Source organism: Paramormyrops kingsleyae, chromosome 3 (assembly GCF_048594095.1).
Source record: "Paramormyrops kingsleyae isolate MSU_618 chromosome 3, PKINGS_0.4, whole genome shotgun sequence".
In the NCBI taxonomy this organism is placed as follows: domain Eukaryota; kingdom Metazoa; phylum Chordata; class Actinopteri; order Osteoglossiformes; family Mormyridae; genus Paramormyrops; species Paramormyrops kingsleyae.
The window spans coordinates 28,922,799-28,940,022 of record NC_132799.1 but is presented as its reverse complement, the minus strand read 5'-3'; the positions used below and the strand labels follow the sequence as shown (position 1 = coordinate 28,940,022).

Here is a 17,224-nt window from a genome sequence, read left to right as displayed (position 1 = left end):
AATACGTATAGTGAATGTAATCATTTTTCTAATATATGTTTCCTCAGGATATACCATAACTGTGGCTAAAATGATTACATTTTTGCCCAATTACCTAACAAACACAATGTATAAATTTCTTTTTAATTACTGACAGAGAATCCAAACAAAAGTCAAACTGACATCTGTGACCAGCTGAAAAAAGAGCTTTCTGCCATGTTGGTTAAGGATTAACTAGAAAGCATAGCAGCACTTGTGCCCTGCAACAGCATTATAATTAGCACAGTCACCATCAAGCTGCATTTCAGTGGCTCAAAGATGGGATAAGCCTGTAATCATATGAAAACCATATCTGGGTCATGGTATTGGTGTGTGTTTTTGGGGGGGGGGTGGCTGTAACAGGAGCACATTTGCTGATAAACTGGCAGTCTTTAATTTAGATGTTTTGACAACACTGTCATATTTCTTTCCTAACTGGGCTTTGTCTTGGCTGACATGACATCTGCAGGAAGAAACACACTCGGCAGAGATAAGCTGATGGATATACACAAGCGATACGTAAACGGAAGTTCTGGCTAGGTGTAACCCCTGACACGGACCCTAAAGCCCACCCGGAAAGTGTGTTTCCAAATGAGAAATTATCAAAATGAAATGTTCTTATTAGTTACAATAGCTGCATTACTACATGGTAAAATTTTCATTATTTTACCATGATGAGTGGACAAAATTCAGGTAGGTAATAGTGAATGTAGTCTGAAAGGGTGATTTCAGTGCTCTTTACTCTACCAAAAAACAAAAATTAACATGTGAATGATCTGCTTGTGCAAGACAGTTGGAAAGTAACCAGATGTTAAATTTATGTGCCAGTAATTCTCTGCTTTGTTTATTTCCCTACTGGATAACTGTTTTTTTCTGAGATATAAATCTTTTGGGATAAAATTGTTCGATAAAAGTAAATTAATCTGTTGATGTTTGTGTATCAGAGACATTAACGATTCAGTCATACTACTAGCTTCAGCATTTGAAGTTTGTTTTGATTTTCTGGCTGTAAACACATTGCATCATATCAACAATCGAATGGCATTTTTGACAGGGAACTGGGCGTGAGGTCAAATCTGTCACCGCGTCCCCCCACTGATGGTAGAGGCCCAGTCTGTGACCTCCTGTCTCAATCCCACAAATCATTTGTATACAAGCCAGCATAGCATGTTATTGAAGGCACAGGGAGAGGACGATGTGTCAATAGAGGACAATCCAAATGCTCTGAGGCATCAGCCATAAACAAATCTGTTCCCTCTGGAAAATCTATCTGACGTGATTTTATTCAGAAACTCCCAGAGGACCGTTAACTAGAGTAACTATGACTTTGTTCAGTTTTATTGCCATTGCCGATAATAAGCTATTCTCCTGACAATAAGCTATTATCTTACTAGCAACGTATGCATTTAGGTTTTTTTAGATTTCTTTTTTGTGTTGTGCTTACAACTCATGCAAATCATGCCCTTTTATACAACTGTACATATATTAATATTTTTAAACTATATTTTTGATTGTATTTCTCTGTCTATGCATTAAGTCTCTGCCTCAGCATGTTGTGTTTAAACTGTCAGATTGATAATGTTTGAATGTCTTTCATATTCACATTTATTTTCTGCTTAACACTGTCTTCTTGCACTATGGATCATTTAGCTGAAGATAAAGATACTTTGACTTTTATTTGACTTTGATTTATTTAGTAAAATGTTTACATTTGTTTGGCTGATTATTTGAGCAAACCTTTACTTATTTATACAGTGTTTACTATGCCTGCTGTTTGTGCTGTCAGTTTTCTGTACTATAAAAACAATACTAAGGATCCACGATGTATATGAACTGTCTTAAATTTTAAAAAATTGACTTAACATGTTTAAGATATATGTACTGAAATATATAGACTCACAGGCACATATCTTGAATAATCATCACGTTGGCGTCCCCTACTGGTGAAGCTAGTGCAACTCACTTCCTGTTAATACAGTTGGCTTGCTTACTTCTTCGAGGACAAGTATCTCACAGGTTTTTACTTGCAATGGAATTACAGGCAGAAGATTCACAAATGGCCAGAAGATTCACAAATGGCCATTCTTGTAGTCCCAAATTGCACCACTGTCTGCTTCAAGATCACTGATCAGATACTTTTCTGTGTCAAATGAGCAGGATGTTTCTATGACAATATTTATATGAGCACTATAAACTGTAAAACAGATGACAAATCATTGTTATATATTATTAGATGTAGGTTTGGTGTGCTTGGAGGAACACTGATTTACTGCCTGTCAAAACATTGCTTGTTAAAGTTCAACAATAGGCACAATACATAACTTAATTTTATGACCAGGGTGACTAACTGCAGGATTCGTTTCAGGAGGCCACCCCGGGCTGAGAGAAAAGCAATGCCTGAATAGTAGGTATGATCTGCGACCGGTTGGCGCACCATCCTCGGTTCTTCCTTGCCTTGCGCCCGTAACCTCCAGGACAGGCTCTGGACCCCCGCAACCCTGAACAGGATAAGCGGTTACGGAAAATAGATGGATGGATGGGTAGTAGGCGTGATATTAAATGGGTAGCATCATTTAGTATAATTTAGTGCTTGATTATATAGTACAATAGGTCTCATCAAAATGATGACTTGCAACTGGGAAGACTAAAGTCCAAGACAGAAGTCAGGAGATTCAAGAGAAATGCTCTCTGCATTGTCATCAGTCACGACACCTAACAATAATAATGATGATATTTATTTATTTTTAATAATAGTTTTTGTATCATGAAATGATGGGTAACTATTACATTGATAAACTATTCCTGCATTCTGTAACTTTTAAGAGCGATTAAGTCTTTAGTGTGATACATGCACCTGTCGCTCTCTCTTACTATCGCATTTATAACACCAGAGGGCAGAAAAACGTCTTTTTCCTTTTTACACAACAATAATTTGAACTGACTAAAAATCATCGCATTCTGTAACTTGACACATTGGCATATGACCTAAACAATCAAGAACACAACAAATATATTTATTTTGGTATATCAATGATGAAGAGTACTTGAGACTTGTGTAGTTTTGAATTAAATGTTTTCTAAGAACAAGTCAAATGTTTATATTCCGGCAAAATTAAGGCATTATTCTATTATTTTAATTTTTTTGTAAAATGGCTGTTTTAGTTTACGATAATTTTCACGGTTTAAAAAAATAGTTTTTTTTTTATTAGGAAGTGGATTTATAGCCGAAATTCCTGTGTTCTCACCCCAGTGCTGTAGATGGCAGCACGTGACTTTTCTGAGTGTCCGTATGAGATTCAAAAACAAAAAGAGAGAAGCGCGACATCTAGCGGAGCCTCTTTGAAGTAGCGTTCAGGCTCTGGTCTCTGGCGGGCGGTCGAAGCTAATTGCCCGATTTGGCTTTTCCGATGCGATTGGCTGAGCTGTACTGTTACGGCATAGATCACCGTGTGACATATACATATTTTGTTATTTTCATTTTTTTTCCATGCACGCGAACGCCTATTATACATATATGAAAATTGCGGATTAACCGAGACTGAGTGGCAGTTAACTTGAATTTTACACTTTATTTTGCTTTGGCCCGGGTTTTTCGTATTTAAGACTTTTATTTTGCTGGCGAGGTGAGTCTGTGTACTGCTCTTCTTCATCACTCGTGACGCAACTCTGGGATTAATTTTAGGAACTTGTTTGGGAAGCCGTATTTTCTCCTGCTCCTCTTTTCCCCGGGCTCTCACCGTCCGCATCGACGCCGTTTCGGGCTTGCGCTCCTCCGCCGGCTCGGTTCGGCTCCGGATCCCCGAATCCCCGAATCCGGCGGAACCGGCTCCCGGAAATACACGGACGGCGCGGATTAAAGAGACTCCATGTTAGTTCCTAGACAGAGCCGGGACTTTTTAATGTTGTCTTAGTAGCAGCTTAGCTTCTCAACAAGGTAAGTTGTACGTTTTATTTCGTTCGCACTTTTAAAGCTGTTGGACACGCGGCGCCGGCGGCCGCCTAAGCGGGTTAAAAGCCGTCGGCTTTTGCGGAGTATTAAACGGGCGAAGGCGGCGGGTGATCCGGGATGTTGACATTTACACATTGCTGCCCAATCTTTGTTATTACTCACCGGCCGGCCGATCGCCTGCGTGCACTTTGTCGGCGAAATAATCGCACTTGTGCTTAATTTCAAGTACGCCATGCACTTTTCCCCCCGAGTGTTACGGGCGAGTCGGGCCTTCTGAGTTGAAAGGTCACGTTAGTTTACATGTGGCACATGGCGAGCTATATAACTACAGCCTTCTCGCCGCTTCGGCTACCTCGCTGCTTCCATTACTTCTGTGCTTTATAATTATCGGTGCAAAAGTGAGTTATTTGGGTGTTTTGCTTCATCTTGGGTGTTAAGGAATGAGACTGAAAGTTGACTGGACGGGCGGCCGCGCTGCCGCTGAGATACACGGTGCGGGCGGCCGCTACACGGCTTTCCCGGGGCCTGCCCGGCTCGGTGCTCCTGCGCCGCCCCCGAAGGACCGTTCGCCCAGCCCCAGGGGGCTCCGCTGGCGCCCCTCGCCGCCTGAAGCTCGTCCTGCCCGCGACTTGGCCAGGCGGGCTGGGGGCTGGAGCCGGGCGCCTCGCCGCCTTTTGTTTACCCTACTTTGTCCGGCCTTTTGCTCTTTAAAAGTTACGAGTCGCTGTTTGGGCGGCGTGGCGGCGCTCAGAGGGCCTGCCGTCCCGGTCGCACGGAAGGACCCGAGCCTCAGGTTCTGGAGCTGGTTAACCACTCATATAATTAAGATAAAAGGATGACCGGTCTGTGTTAACTCGGCAATTCGCTAGTTGGAGCCGATTTTGTGCTCCTGTGTCCGCGGCTGTATGAATGCTGTTACTCCGGCTCGGGCCCCTTCACGCTGGCGCAGAATATCTGTCAACACCCGGCTTAATAAAGTTCAAAAAGTGACCATAAGCGCCAAGAAACATGGGATTCAAATAAAAAAGCAATAACCTAAAAAAAAGCACGTGATATAATTTTGGACCAGTGTTTCTGTCGCTGTGTCTGTGTCTTGTGGGTTTCCCTGAGGGGAGCGGAAATGAATGATTTTGTTTTTAATTAGCCTTAACCTGGTAGCATGACGTCATAAGGGAGCTAAACGCCAAATGTGGCCTGGTAAGTAGGCCAGGGTCAGCAGTACCAGTATAAGCCGATGCCACCACCGGCGCCCCGCCCCCCCTTCGAGGCAAAGTGAAATTGGCTGGCAAGTTGGCGCCCTAGGCGGCGGCCTATGGCGTCTATAGCCCTGAGTGTCAGTGTGTGGGATATTCTCATGGGATGCTTTGGGCAAGGTGGCTGGGTGCTGCGAACTGAAGTCGGGATTCGGTGAATGTGACGGCTGCAGTGTTTAAACCTTGATATCAATCAAATTTCTTTCCCGAAAGTTAATCTAATTAGTCTTCGCACTTTCTTTTGAGAGGAGAATTGACTCTTCAAAGCACCTCCTACCAGTTGGGATAGGTTGTGAGTTATTGTAGATGAAAAATAAAGTAGACAATTAGGTCTGCATGTTCTTTTTTGTATGTGGCTAAATCGTAAATGTTTTTGGATTTTAACATTAAACTCGACTGACCTTTGAAGTTTTCAGTTTTATTGGGGGTGTTTCCCATGTTGCAAAGCATTCCTGTCGATGCAGTGCCCCATAAAGGCCTCAGATAATAGTTAATTGCACTGACACCAGAGTGGTTAGCTGCAGTGTTAATGTACGTTAGTGTGCAGCCATGGGTGCCGTGCTGTAATGTGTCAGCTGCAATGTCTTTGTCCTTTAGTGGTGTTTTCTGAAGTGTTAGTAAGAAGTCCTGAAAACAAACCGTTAGCATGACACTACCACAGCATTTATCATGAGTTTATGCAACAATTACATACTGTGTGCTTAACCTGTTGCTTTTGGTTTATGAGTTGATGCAATTTTTGGCTGTGTTGCTTGAGGGGGGCACAAGTTATGAAGATAATCTGTTTGTCTTCCCTTACAGGTATCTAGTCACTTGAGGGGAGGGGGGATCATGGTGCCAAAGATGACTGAGGGGACAGGAAATGGTGAGTATGTTGTGTAGGATGTCATACATTGTGAAGGGAGTTTCGTGCATAGATGGTTGTTGGCACCGAACATTATCGCTGTTATTGCACAGGTTGAGTCTGACAGGAACGGGATTCGCAAATTGGGATTTGCTTTCATGCCCCCTGGCTTCTGTTTTATGTAATAAGAGGTTTCATTCTTTTTTTCACTGGTAGGCAAATCAGTCATCATCCTGAAATCAAAGTTTGGGTTTTTTTTTATTAGTAAATGATCTGTAATAAAACATTTGTAAACTATAAAATGATTGCTGATACATAATTTGAAATGACTGTATTCTAATTCCCATTTTCTGTATCCTTTATTGTTGGAAATCCTTGGAGATTGTATAACACTTGTAGATTTTTTTGTACACAATCTTGAGTGTTTGTTCTCTTTGGACATACACTGAGCTTCATCACAGTCTTGGCACCCATGTTGAAATGCTTTTTTTACTTAAAGCTTTACAAATTCATTTTGTTGTCCTTGATTGGCTGAAATGAAAGCTTTCCTGCATAGCCATGTCCCTACAGAAAGCATGTATATAAACCAGCGCGCTTCCATTTCCATGGGAACGAAGTCACCTTGCTGCTTCAGTAAACATCGGTTTTAACAAGTGAGCAACAGTGCTTGCCAGTACAAATGTGGCCTGTTGAAAGAAACTCAATATTTTTCTTTCCTTTTTGTTGAACCTAAAATATTTTCCAATTTTTAAATAACGTTACACTTGCTACTCGTAAAAATGTGCTTAAAACACAAGCCCCAGTTGCCTGGCCGTATTTTTTTTTCTTCATATAATTAAAATGACATGAAAGGGCATTTTTTCGTTTCCTATTGTAGATTGGTAGCTTTGCCTTTAACTTTCAAATTTAAAAGCCACTTGTGCTTAATTACTGTTAATTATTCTGACTCATGAATGTTGTAGGTTTGATAGACAGTTTATCACTCAAAATTAAACTTTAATTATGTTGTGCCTGCTAGTCATACCTGTCTGCTTAGTGTTGAGTTTGCACTCTGGTTTCCTAATCCAAATACATACATTTCAGGTCAATTTTTGACTGCCTTTTGTATGAGTAAATGAAGCAGTCCGCAGTCCCAGTGCTCTGTAGCAGTGTTTCCTAATTCAGTCCGCAGACAGTCCACGATTTTGCTCCTCAGAGCTGGGAGGGAGCAAAAATGTGGACCGTCTGTTGGTCGCCAAGGACCGGATTGGGAAACGCTGCTCTATGATACCCCACAGCGTGCCTGTCACTCATTGTGGTATGTACCCTGTGCTTCAGGCCACCACAAACCCAAAAGCGTAAGCGGTTATTGAAAACAGATGAATTGATAATGGCCTGTATTAAATTTCCCTTGCGTCATTGTGTCATCCTGCATGCTATGCTGTATCTGAGGATTGTCAAGCCACCGAGGTCTTATTGTACTTTGCTGTATGCATAGGCCTCTGCTGACTGCTTAATTAACTGAAGGAGGATTTAAAAATTTTTTTTTGCAGATCCAGGCATAAGCATGCGAACGATAAATCTGTGCTCTGGTGTTACTCATGGGCATTTTTTCTTTTTTAGTTTTCATTGATACTTGACAGACATTAAAAACCCATATTTTTGTAGTTTGGAGTGGAAAGTTATTAGGTTTTGTGTTCAGATGAACAAGTCATCGTTTTGTTTCAGACAGGTTCTCAATTCAGGGTTTGTTTGTATAAAGTGATCATTACTTATTAATCTTCTGCGTGCGTGCGTGCGTGCGTGCGTGCGTGCGTGTGTGTGTATGCACACTCTACTTCAGTTCAGCTTGAGGTTAGCTTGAAGACGAAACCAGCGTCAGTGGCTGAGGAGGATTTAATGGCTGTATTCGCTGAACTCTAAACAGTGAAATAATAAAGCTATCAGCTTTACCCAATCCCAGATAAAGAGGGAAGGAGCTCAGCGATTGTCACATTGCTTCCAACACACACACACACACACACACACACACAGTTTTGCTGGCAGTGGTAATGCCGATGAGTGTCTCATGGTCTGTCCTCTATACAAAACGGGCATCTGACATAAGCGTGGCGCTCAGCTCTCGTCTAAGATGAGGCTGACCCTCCCATCCAGTGGTGTCACCCTCGCTGTCACTCAGGGTATTGGTGACAGGTAGCATTCGGCACTTTCCGTGCGGCTTGCTTGCTTCCTGGGAGGCAGCCGACTGAAGACCTTTGAAGCTAACGTTGGGTCCAGGATTGGAAATTTAATTAAGCAGAATAAAGTCCTGGCGTTTATTCAAAAAATCATTAAAGAGAACTGCCGTATGTAGTGCTCATGGCATGGAGTTGGCTTGCAAGCGTGGCGCGCACCAGTGCTTAATGGTGCGATCATTGCAGTCAGCCGTGGGCATGTGCCACCAACAGGCCTATATCAATCTAATGGCTGACCGGCCAAATTGAGTGCAGTTGGAAGTAGGGCTGTTTTCGACTAAGGATTTTCATAGTCGAATCTGATTCGTTCGATTTTGCCGTAGTCGACTGATAGTCGAACCTTTTTTTTTTTTTTAGATAGCAGCTAGATTTTTTCCATTTCAAACAAAAGGGTTAAAAAAAACTAAAAGAAAAACATGGTGTGTAACAAATACCTTTTATTCATTTAAAGCCAAATTCACAATCAGAATCTAGTGATCCCGGAAAATAAAATAAAATAACTGTCGTATTGCACAGCCTTGTATGCAAGGACAACATAAGCCCCTAGTGATTGTGACGTTGTCTACGTATAAGCCCGTATAAAGGATAGACGTTTAATGAGGAAACTAACTGCGCAAAGTCATGCACTTTTTATCTAGACGTCTGAAAAATTGTTTGAATCTCCGGTCTCAAATGAAAAAAAGTTGCACAGAAGGACCATTGTCAGCATCAGCTCAAGTAAATGGTAACCACGCTTTCGAACAAACACTTTTCTCCGCCATGCATTGTTCTTAGCAGCTCTGTGTCTCCGAGGACGGCGCTGTCTGTGATCAGGGCAGAGTAACGCAACTCTCACACACGCTGCAGTATTTGAGAGCTGCCTGCTCCGCCCCACACACTCACAGAGTGAAACTCTCCGACACAAGAAAAAAACATAACTGATAACATCGGGCTGATATGGTAATAATTAAAATGTTAACAATTAAAATGATTTTTAACGATTAAAAACGTCTGTGAGCCCACCAATAAGCGCACAAAACGAACTCTATTAGAATCAATGATCCTTAATGTTACCTGTAAGCTACAGTTGGTTGAAGGCTCATTATCATTACCCCAGTTCCCAATAGCGTAATTCGCGTTTTCTTTTAAAGCAACATTTCATAGCAAACTACTTAAATAAACAGGTCATTGAAAGATCAGAATTTAAGCCTTACCGTTTTATCCCAGGACTCTTCCAAAACTTCTGGCTGTGGTCCTGCACAAGGCAGCATGGGTCACGTGTTCCACAGCAACAATAACACTGGGCTGCCCGCAGACGTGCCTGTCTGAAAATCGGCGTAGTGCACTCGGATATCGGCCGATGCCGATACATTAAAAAATGCTAAATATCGGCCCGATATATCGGCCGGCCGATATATCGGTCGACCTCTAGCTGCTTCTCATTGGTTACATAACACTTTCCTACTATTCGACTATGAGGTTCATAGTCGAATCAGACGTCTACGAATCGAATCGTCGAATCCTCGACTATTAGAAGTCAGCCCTAGTTGGAAGTATTGTATTGCTGATGCAGGGGGCAAATTGGGACAATTAAGTAATTTGTGCTTGTTTGCCACAAGAACATCAGCAAACTAACACATTAAGTGCGGGGGGGAAAAAACTGAATTTAACGTAGGAGTGGGTACCACCGGAATGCGGCATGGTAAGTCTGTGCTGTTTGTAGGTGGGAAAGGCCAAGACGATGCTGCAGAAGCTGGCTGCCTGATGGGTGATGAGGTGGACAAGTGCCCCATCTGCCTGAACCCGCTGGTGCCGTGCGATCTGGCTGTGCTGCCCGCCTGCTGCCACGTCTTCTGCCTCCGCTGCATCCTGCAATGGGCAGAGGCAAGTTGCGTCGTTCCCCCAACGCCCGTGCAACCATTCCCTAGCTAGTGTTAGGAGGTGAGAACAAGGGCCCTGGTGATGTTGCACAAGTGTTGGTGCTGCTCAGGAGGTTTGGAGTTGGCTGGTCGCACCGTCGCCGAAGGCCTTAAGTCCCCTTAGCGACGGCTGTCCTGCCACATCATGGCTTTGTGTTACAGATGGTTCCTTCCTGTCCTGTGGACCGCAGGCCGTTCAGCACCGTCTACAAATGGGATGCTCTGGGTTACGTGACGGTACGTGGAGAAGCGCAATGTTCCATGAACTCGGTTGGAGTTTTTTGTGTAAATAAACTGATTCCAAGCCGGCACTGAATGAGTGACGTATGTGGTTTTGTTTCTCCCAAAACTGTACTTTTGTACTTCAGATTCCCGTAAAAACAAAACGCAGTCAGACTGAAATACAGGCCTGTCACTTCAACAAGGGAGCCGAGAATGGAAAGGAGAGTGTTTTGAGGTATGCGTGCGACTCGTTCAAACGTCGTCTCCGCGAACATGCTTTTACCATGACTGGGTATAACCAAGGTCACGACAACAACAAAAATGCGGGAATTTGCTTCTGAGCTTTCCGCGCTGGTTTTACGGCATATCCTGAGTGAAGTGATTTTTATGCCATGGAGGTCATGAAAATTTCTGATTTCCAGCAGGAGGGAAGACGAGAAAAAATCAGACCGGATGTCTCATGCCCAAGTGACTGAACATACTGAAAAAAAATGTAATATATCTCTTCCGCATTTACCTTGCATGGATACACACAGTTGACCTGGCTGGTCAGTAATAAGAAGCACAAACAGAGCTCTGATATTATTTTCACGGATAAGGGATGTTCTGAGATGATCATTAGCTCCAGGAAGATTAACTAGATGGCAGTACAACACTGCCCATGTGTTCTGTTTCCCTTTAAGAAAACATGGATCTGCGTTGCTATGTGTGAATATAATTTTCATGAGGTGTTAAAATTGAGAAAAATAAGCTCCTCCTCAGTGTGGTATTAAACTCTGATCTCATACTCAAGGCCTTTCTGGAAATGACTTCAAGCAAGACTCTTCTGCTATGAAAAACAAGAAGGTTAGTGATTATTATTTTTTCTTTCTCGCCAGTATTTTAAGAATAGACTGGTGATTGGTGTTGGGAGGTGGCTGTCTGATTGGTCAGAGAATGAGGTCATCCTCCTGAGTTTGGCTGGTGCTGATTTGGGATGTGTGCACTCTAACAGTTAATGGCAGAGCCCTGCTGTCCTTGGTCCCTGGACCCTTGTCCTGCCTTTCCTGGCCTGGATGCCGGGAACCGTGTGACCCTGCCGCCACTTCTGTGAGTGTAAATTTATTATGTATTTTTATTCTGATCTTGGAATAAATTATGATGGATGTCATGTATAGCATTCTATGGAATGACAATGTCGTATTGGGACCTGTCTTTTGCAGCGCAGAGTTGATCACAGCGTACGAGCAGGAGTCCATGGTTCTCCATAAACGCTGCCACCTGGAGGTCTGGGAGCGCATTCGGCAGCCTGTTGCAGCCTCCATTACTGCCGAGGGCTTCCCCTGGTAGGCTTGCTACCTTTTCCCTTTGATTCTATGCTTTGTTCGATGGGAGCTTATTCATGGTGTTCAAGGGCTCCGCTATAGATTCTACGGATCAATTTCGTTTTTTTGACTTGGACGTTTGGTCCCTTTATTTCTGCACAGCCTGCATCTCCAACTTGTCCACTGACTGTATGCGTCCCTGGTTTGTGTGAATTCTGGAAAAGTGAGCCCCGTAATACTGTATTCCAAGCCCTAAGAGTCAAATTTCGTAGATTTTCTCAGATGTCCACTGAAGCCACTGCATTCATGAGCCACTGCATTTTGTTTTCTGTCTGCATGTTCCTCACAGCGTTTCTCCTGATATTACTGCTGTAACAGTGTTTCCTTCTGCTTTTCACATGCCATAGTATCATATTTCTAATTTTGCTAGGCAGAGTGTGTAGTCATTCTCTTTCCTTGTATTACAGGCGGCCCCCCAGTACGCGCGAGATGAGTAATGCAGTGTCTCCTTTGGGATTTCTGTTGCCAGACTCCTCTTCTGAGCCGCAGCAAGTAGGCAGATGGTTTGGTGAGTTCCCGGGAATCCAGTCACTCACTGTTAGCCTCACGTTGAGGAGTAATGACACCGTGAGGTGTGGTGAACTGCATTCGTGTGGATTTATTTAAAGCTCTGGGTTGTCATAAACCTTTAGTGTCGTTATAGGTGAATACTGAATTGCATATCAGCTTTTTCTCTATATGTCTATCTGGTTTGGGTATTTTAGTCCTTAGGGTGTGTGTGCATGTATGTGTGTGTGATATGTTCTGTACTATTTAGCCTTTCAGGGAAAAGTCTGCGCTATCACTTGTGCAAAAGGGGAGGAGAAAGCAACAAAGACCACCGGCTCCAAAGGCTTGAAGAGTAAACCGGCGCCACTGCCCACACGAACGACTCGAAACAGCAGAACACGGGAGCTGTCCCCTGCCCAAGACCCGTGTTCCTTGCAGTCCGGGAACTCCGACTCAAACTCCTCCTTTTCAAACCCGTCTCCCAAGGCTGGCAGTGGTTCCCGAACAAACAGGAAACAAACTGGAAAGAGGAAACCAAAGCAGGGGCCTGAAGAGAAAGAGCGTTTCAAGGGTAATACAAGGCCAAGGAGAAAAAACATACAAGACTCCCAAAGCAGCCCGGAGGATGTCGGTGATGAAGTGCAGCAAGACTTGGAGGATGAAGATGGCAGAGAAGAGGACAGTGATGATGCAGAATTAAGTCCGCGGATTTCAGATGGTGAGCAGGTTTTGACCGCAGAGAGTGGTGGGTCTACACAGGCCTGTACCACATACGATGGCCCCGATACCTCGTATCGCTGCTCGGAGGATGAAGATGAGGTAGAAAATGCAGAAAACATCACCAGGGAAGACCACAGTCCTGATGGGGGGGAGACGGAGGATCAGGCACAGGAAAGCCAGGGAGAAAAGGATCTGGAGCGTCTGTCTGATGATGAGGCACAGAGCAAACCATTTAGGATGGATGACACATCTGATTTGGATGAAGATAGCAAGTGTCTTTCTAACCAGGATCTGGCAAATAGCAGTCCTTCCTCTTCTGACCAAGATGAGGTTATTCTGGAGAGCATCCCTACAAATTCCATGTCCTCAAATGCTGACCACGCTGGTGATACTGAGATGCACATTGCTGAGGATATAAATGAGGACATTGCAAGAGCAGAGTCTGTAGAGACTGGGGAGGAAAGCTGTGATGTACAGCCGGATGACCTCTCAGGAGACCAACCAAATGAAGACATTAACAAATGTACAGTTGTCGAAAAGGCTGATGGGGACTGCATAGCTATAAAAGGAAGCGATGATTGTTTAAGTCTTACACATAGAGTAGAAGATGAGGAAGGCAATGAGCGATCTGAGGACAACATGGAAATGGTTCCTATGGACTGTGACTCCCCAAGTAATGATCATGGCGAATTAGAAGCCGAATCGGAGGAGAGAAGCGACAGTGTTCCCATGCACACAGACTCCATGGCCAGTAGCCAAGCTTCTGAGGAAGACAAGAAACCTCATGTTGAAGAGGACCCCGAGCAGAATGAGCAGCCTGTGAGCCGGCAGCGCAAGTCGCGTTTCCATTCCCCATCTACTACCTGGTCTCCAAAGAAGGAGTCAAAAAGGGAGCCCGAGCATTCAGAGGCAAAGTCAAGGGTCAGCGGTAGCAGCCTGAGGGATTCCAAAGGGGAGCAGAGAAGATCGCGATCCAGGGATCGCGATCGTGATTGGGATCGCAATGGCAGCTGGTCCTCCAGGTACAGGTCTGGGGATAGCAGCAGAGAGCCAGAGAATGGCAGAGAGAGCCAGAAAAGTGATGATTACAGAAGAAACCGCAATCGAGAGAGGACAAGTAGAAGGCGCTCAAGAACACGATCTCGTTCCAGGTCTCGATCCAGGTCTCGTTCCAGGTCTCGGTCCAGGAACAGGGGGTATGGCCGAGGTTCGTCATCAGAACGTGTGGAGCCAGGTGGTCGTTCCCCAAGGAGGAGGGACCGGTGGGCTGGTGATGACAGGAGGAATGCTCGGGAGAGCTACAACTCAAGGAGACATGACCAAGAGAGGCCAGGCAACTCCTCAGGTACAGGCTCTGAACTTCATGATAATGGGGCCCTTGCAGAAACATCATTTGACCAGGCCAGAGGAGAAAACCCGGAATGGGTGAAAGAAAAAATGGCAAACAGCTCAGAGGATTGCAGTAGAAGCAGAGGCTTGAACTCTTCTCAGTGGGAGGACAGTTGCAGTAATGGTGCGGGAGACAACTGGTCCCGCAACGCTCATCAAGGAGGCATTGCTCCGGAGTGGAGACGTGGTGCCGGGTGGAGCCAAAGAGGGTCTCTGCAAAAAGGCGACGTAGCACAGAACCGGTGGCAGCCAAGAAACTCTTCTTTCTCAGGAACCTCAAACAATTCAGGGAATGACTCTTACTCACGATTCAACGAGAATCGCCTTAACAGGAGGACTGTGGAACAGGAGCATCCAGAGCCCCCTGTTGACCGTTCTGGCTGGTCCTCTGCCTCAAACTGGGCCGTGTGCCGGACTCTGCCTGCAGACGTGCAGAATTATTACTCCAGGCGGGGGCGAGGCTCGGGTGGCTGGAGCAGACAGGATGAAGAGAAGCCAGCGCAAGGTAAACCCATACGCTCTTTTCCTGTGCATGTCTTATCTAACGGGCTCAGCAGTTGCATGCAACTGAATTTCCTGAAGTGGTTTTCAGTTTGGCACTTCATCCTCCTCAGCTGAGTATTTCTAAGTGAAGTGCTTAAGATCGTGAGGCTTGCATAAAGGTTTTTAATTCTCTAATCTCTGTTGCATTAATAATACAATAGATTGTTTTGTTTTTTTTCCTGCGTCGATTGACATAAACAAGATTGTGCATACTCTTCCATTTTAAAATCAAGTGATATTTATCCATGTATTTTCTTAAATTTAAGATTACCTTAACCAATCTGGGGGTCCCTGAGGAATGGGTTGGAAAACACTGGCCTGAACCTTTTATTAAAGTTACTCTAAAATGTAAATATCAAGTTGCCTGTGCCTCTTAGATTTTGCTCCGTGTCATTTTTGTGCCCAGAAGCCACTCAAGGTGACCCGAACACTCAGGGAGGGGGAGGCCCCCAGGTGCCCCTGAGTGTGGTGCACCACCTCCCGATGACCGTGCCGGCCCAGACCCCAGCCCCAGCCCCCCCCCCGACCGCGGCTCCCCTGCTGCCCTTTCCTGTGGGCACACACCCCCAGCCCCTCAAGCTCCCCCCAGCCCCATTTACTGTGCCCCACCAGGTCCCCATGTTCCTCCACCAGAGCGTCCCTCTGCTGCAGGTGCCGGTGGGGGTCTCACAGGGTGTCCCCCCGCCCCCTCCACCACCCCCTCCCATACAGCAAGCAGACAGCCAGACAGTACAGGTATGAGACTTGCAAATAGGATGTACGAGTGCTCATTTGTCCGTCACTTTGGTCTACGTTTCATATGAATGGACAGAAAACATCAGTATCTCAGTGCTGTATTGGGGGGGGGGGGGGGGGCATGTTTAGCTGTTTTCATGGTGAGATTTGCTTGGTTGAAATTTGTTGTCAATGTTCTGAATCAGAGTTATCTGTAATGCAGTGTGATATTGTAAATTAGCCCCTATTTCGAGCTCAGTCTAGGACGGGTGTGTCAGGGCAACCTGGGTATTTTAGCCCCCCCAGTGCTGAAACCAGCTGGCGATGGGCTTACTGACGTCCTCTGTCTTTACTCTCCCAGAAAGCGGCAGGCAGCAGCAGGTCTGGGGCTTCTCTGCTCCCCCACAGCACCCTGAAAGCTGTGGGTGGCATGGCCCAGGGGGCACCGGGCGCCGCCCTGCCATCCTCCACCACACAGCCACGCTCTGGTGACAGGCATCGTGCTGAGATGCATGCAGACAGCTCCAAAAAGGAAAAGGCAGGGCCGACGCCTGCGATTTGCATGCACGTGTGATCTGCCATATTGCACACCTGGTATGAATGTCGTCTCTTGGGTTCCCCCCCCCCTCCTCCCCTCCCCCCCTCAGAAGCTGCAGATTCAGGAAAAGGCCGTCCATGAGGTGAAAATGGCCATCAAACCCTACTACCAAAACAAGGATATTACCAAGGAGGAGTATAAGGAAATAGTGCGAAAAGCAGTGGAGAAGGTGAGTGTGATAGTAGGTGAAATATTGCTTTTGTGTTTTGCAGCGCATTCTAGAATCTTTGAGTAAGACAAACGGGTCAAAAATGATATTTGGCGGTTTTGCTTTCATCTCAGGTTTGCCATAGCAAAAGTGGAGAGGTGAATTCCGCTAAGGTGGCAAACCTAGTGAAGGCTTACGTCGACAAATACAAGCATGGACGCAAGAAGTCTGACGAACTTAGCAAGTTCTGAACGAGTCCCCTCTGACCGTTCTGAGAAGTGCAATTCCCACCAGCTGTATCTTGATATCCATGTCTTTTGATATCTCCTACCTTAATGAATAAAGATTTTCTATAGAGTTCATATTTTGTTTAAAAATTATCAAATTGTAAATTATAGTATTAAACACTTTATTTTAAATAGATATGGTGAATTGGGAACTGCTGTATTTCCCTGCCCCCCCACCCCCATAGTAGCTTGATTATTGATTAGTGAGTCATGCCTGTGTGTCTTGGTTTATTAGGATTTGTACAAAATAGCAATGATTGCGCTGGTAGCTGATTCATACAGGAGCTGTTTAATCCTCCATTAACTTTAGACTTAAGTTACTGGCTTTTTTTATGAACTGTAATCCTCAAAAGCTCACTCAATGTTATACCCTTACGATGTCTCCCAGATGTGCTGTGTGAATGCTTGTGATCCATAGAGCAATTAAATAATTCATCTGCCGTCTTATGTACATTTGTCACTAACTCACCTTTACATTGCTTAGCTGATCCTTTTAATTGAAGCAACATGTCTACGCAGCTGGATAGTTTTACTACTATTACTAGAATTTCCAGGGACTTTCAGGGCGCAAGCCC

At 44.8% G+C, this 17,224-nt stretch overlaps 1 protein-coding gene across 4 annotated transcripts; it reads left to right on the top strand.

The window, feature by feature from the left end:
• The first annotated feature begins 3,355 nt into the window (after positions 1 to 3,355).
• Positions 3,356 to 17,089, top strand: scaf11 (SR-related CTD-associated factor 11). Of its 4 annotated transcripts, none has more exons than XM_023810334.2 (15): positions 3,356 to 3,641; positions 6,022 to 6,085; positions 9,980 to 10,140; positions 10,338 to 10,412; positions 10,544 to 10,632; positions 10,820 to 10,890; positions 11,191 to 11,243; positions 11,392 to 11,486; positions 11,600 to 11,722; positions 12,169 to 12,269; positions 12,519 to 14,864; positions 15,309 to 15,637; positions 15,978 to 16,154; positions 16,264 to 16,383; positions 16,497 to 17,089. In XM_023810334.2, the coding sequence occupies exons 2-15, from the start codon at positions 6,052 to 6,054 to the stop codon at positions 16,611 to 16,613; spliced, it is 3,891 nt and encodes a 1,296-aa protein (XP_023666102.2). In that variant the 5' UTR covers positions 3,356 to 3,641; positions 6,022 to 6,051; the 3' UTR covers positions 16,614 to 17,089. The 4 variants fall into 4 exon arrangements, with proteins under 4 accessions (XP_023666102.2, XP_023666104.2, XP_023666101.2 ...); XM_023810336.2 differs by having other exon boundaries at positions 3,356 to 3,952; positions 10,823 to 10,890; XM_023810333.2 differs by having other exon boundaries at positions 3,356 to 3,952.
• Positions 17,090 to 17,224: the final 135 nt, after the last annotated feature.

What these genes read in the sequence shown, in the direction of transcription:
- scaf11 (XM_023810334.2), top strand. Translation starts at nt 6,052, where the DNA reads ATGGTGCCAAAGATGACTGAGGGGACAGGAAATG. An exon ending in GGAAAGGAGAGTGTTTTGAG is followed by an intron (nt 10,633 to 10,819) that starts GTATGCGTGCGA and finishes TCTGATTTCCAG; the next exon opens with CAGGAGGGAAGACGAGAAAA. An exon ending in TGAAGAGAAGCCAGCGCAAG is followed by an intron (nt 14,865 to 15,308) that starts GTAAACCCATAC and finishes TTTTGTGCCCAG; the next exon opens with AAGCCACTCAAGGTGACCCG.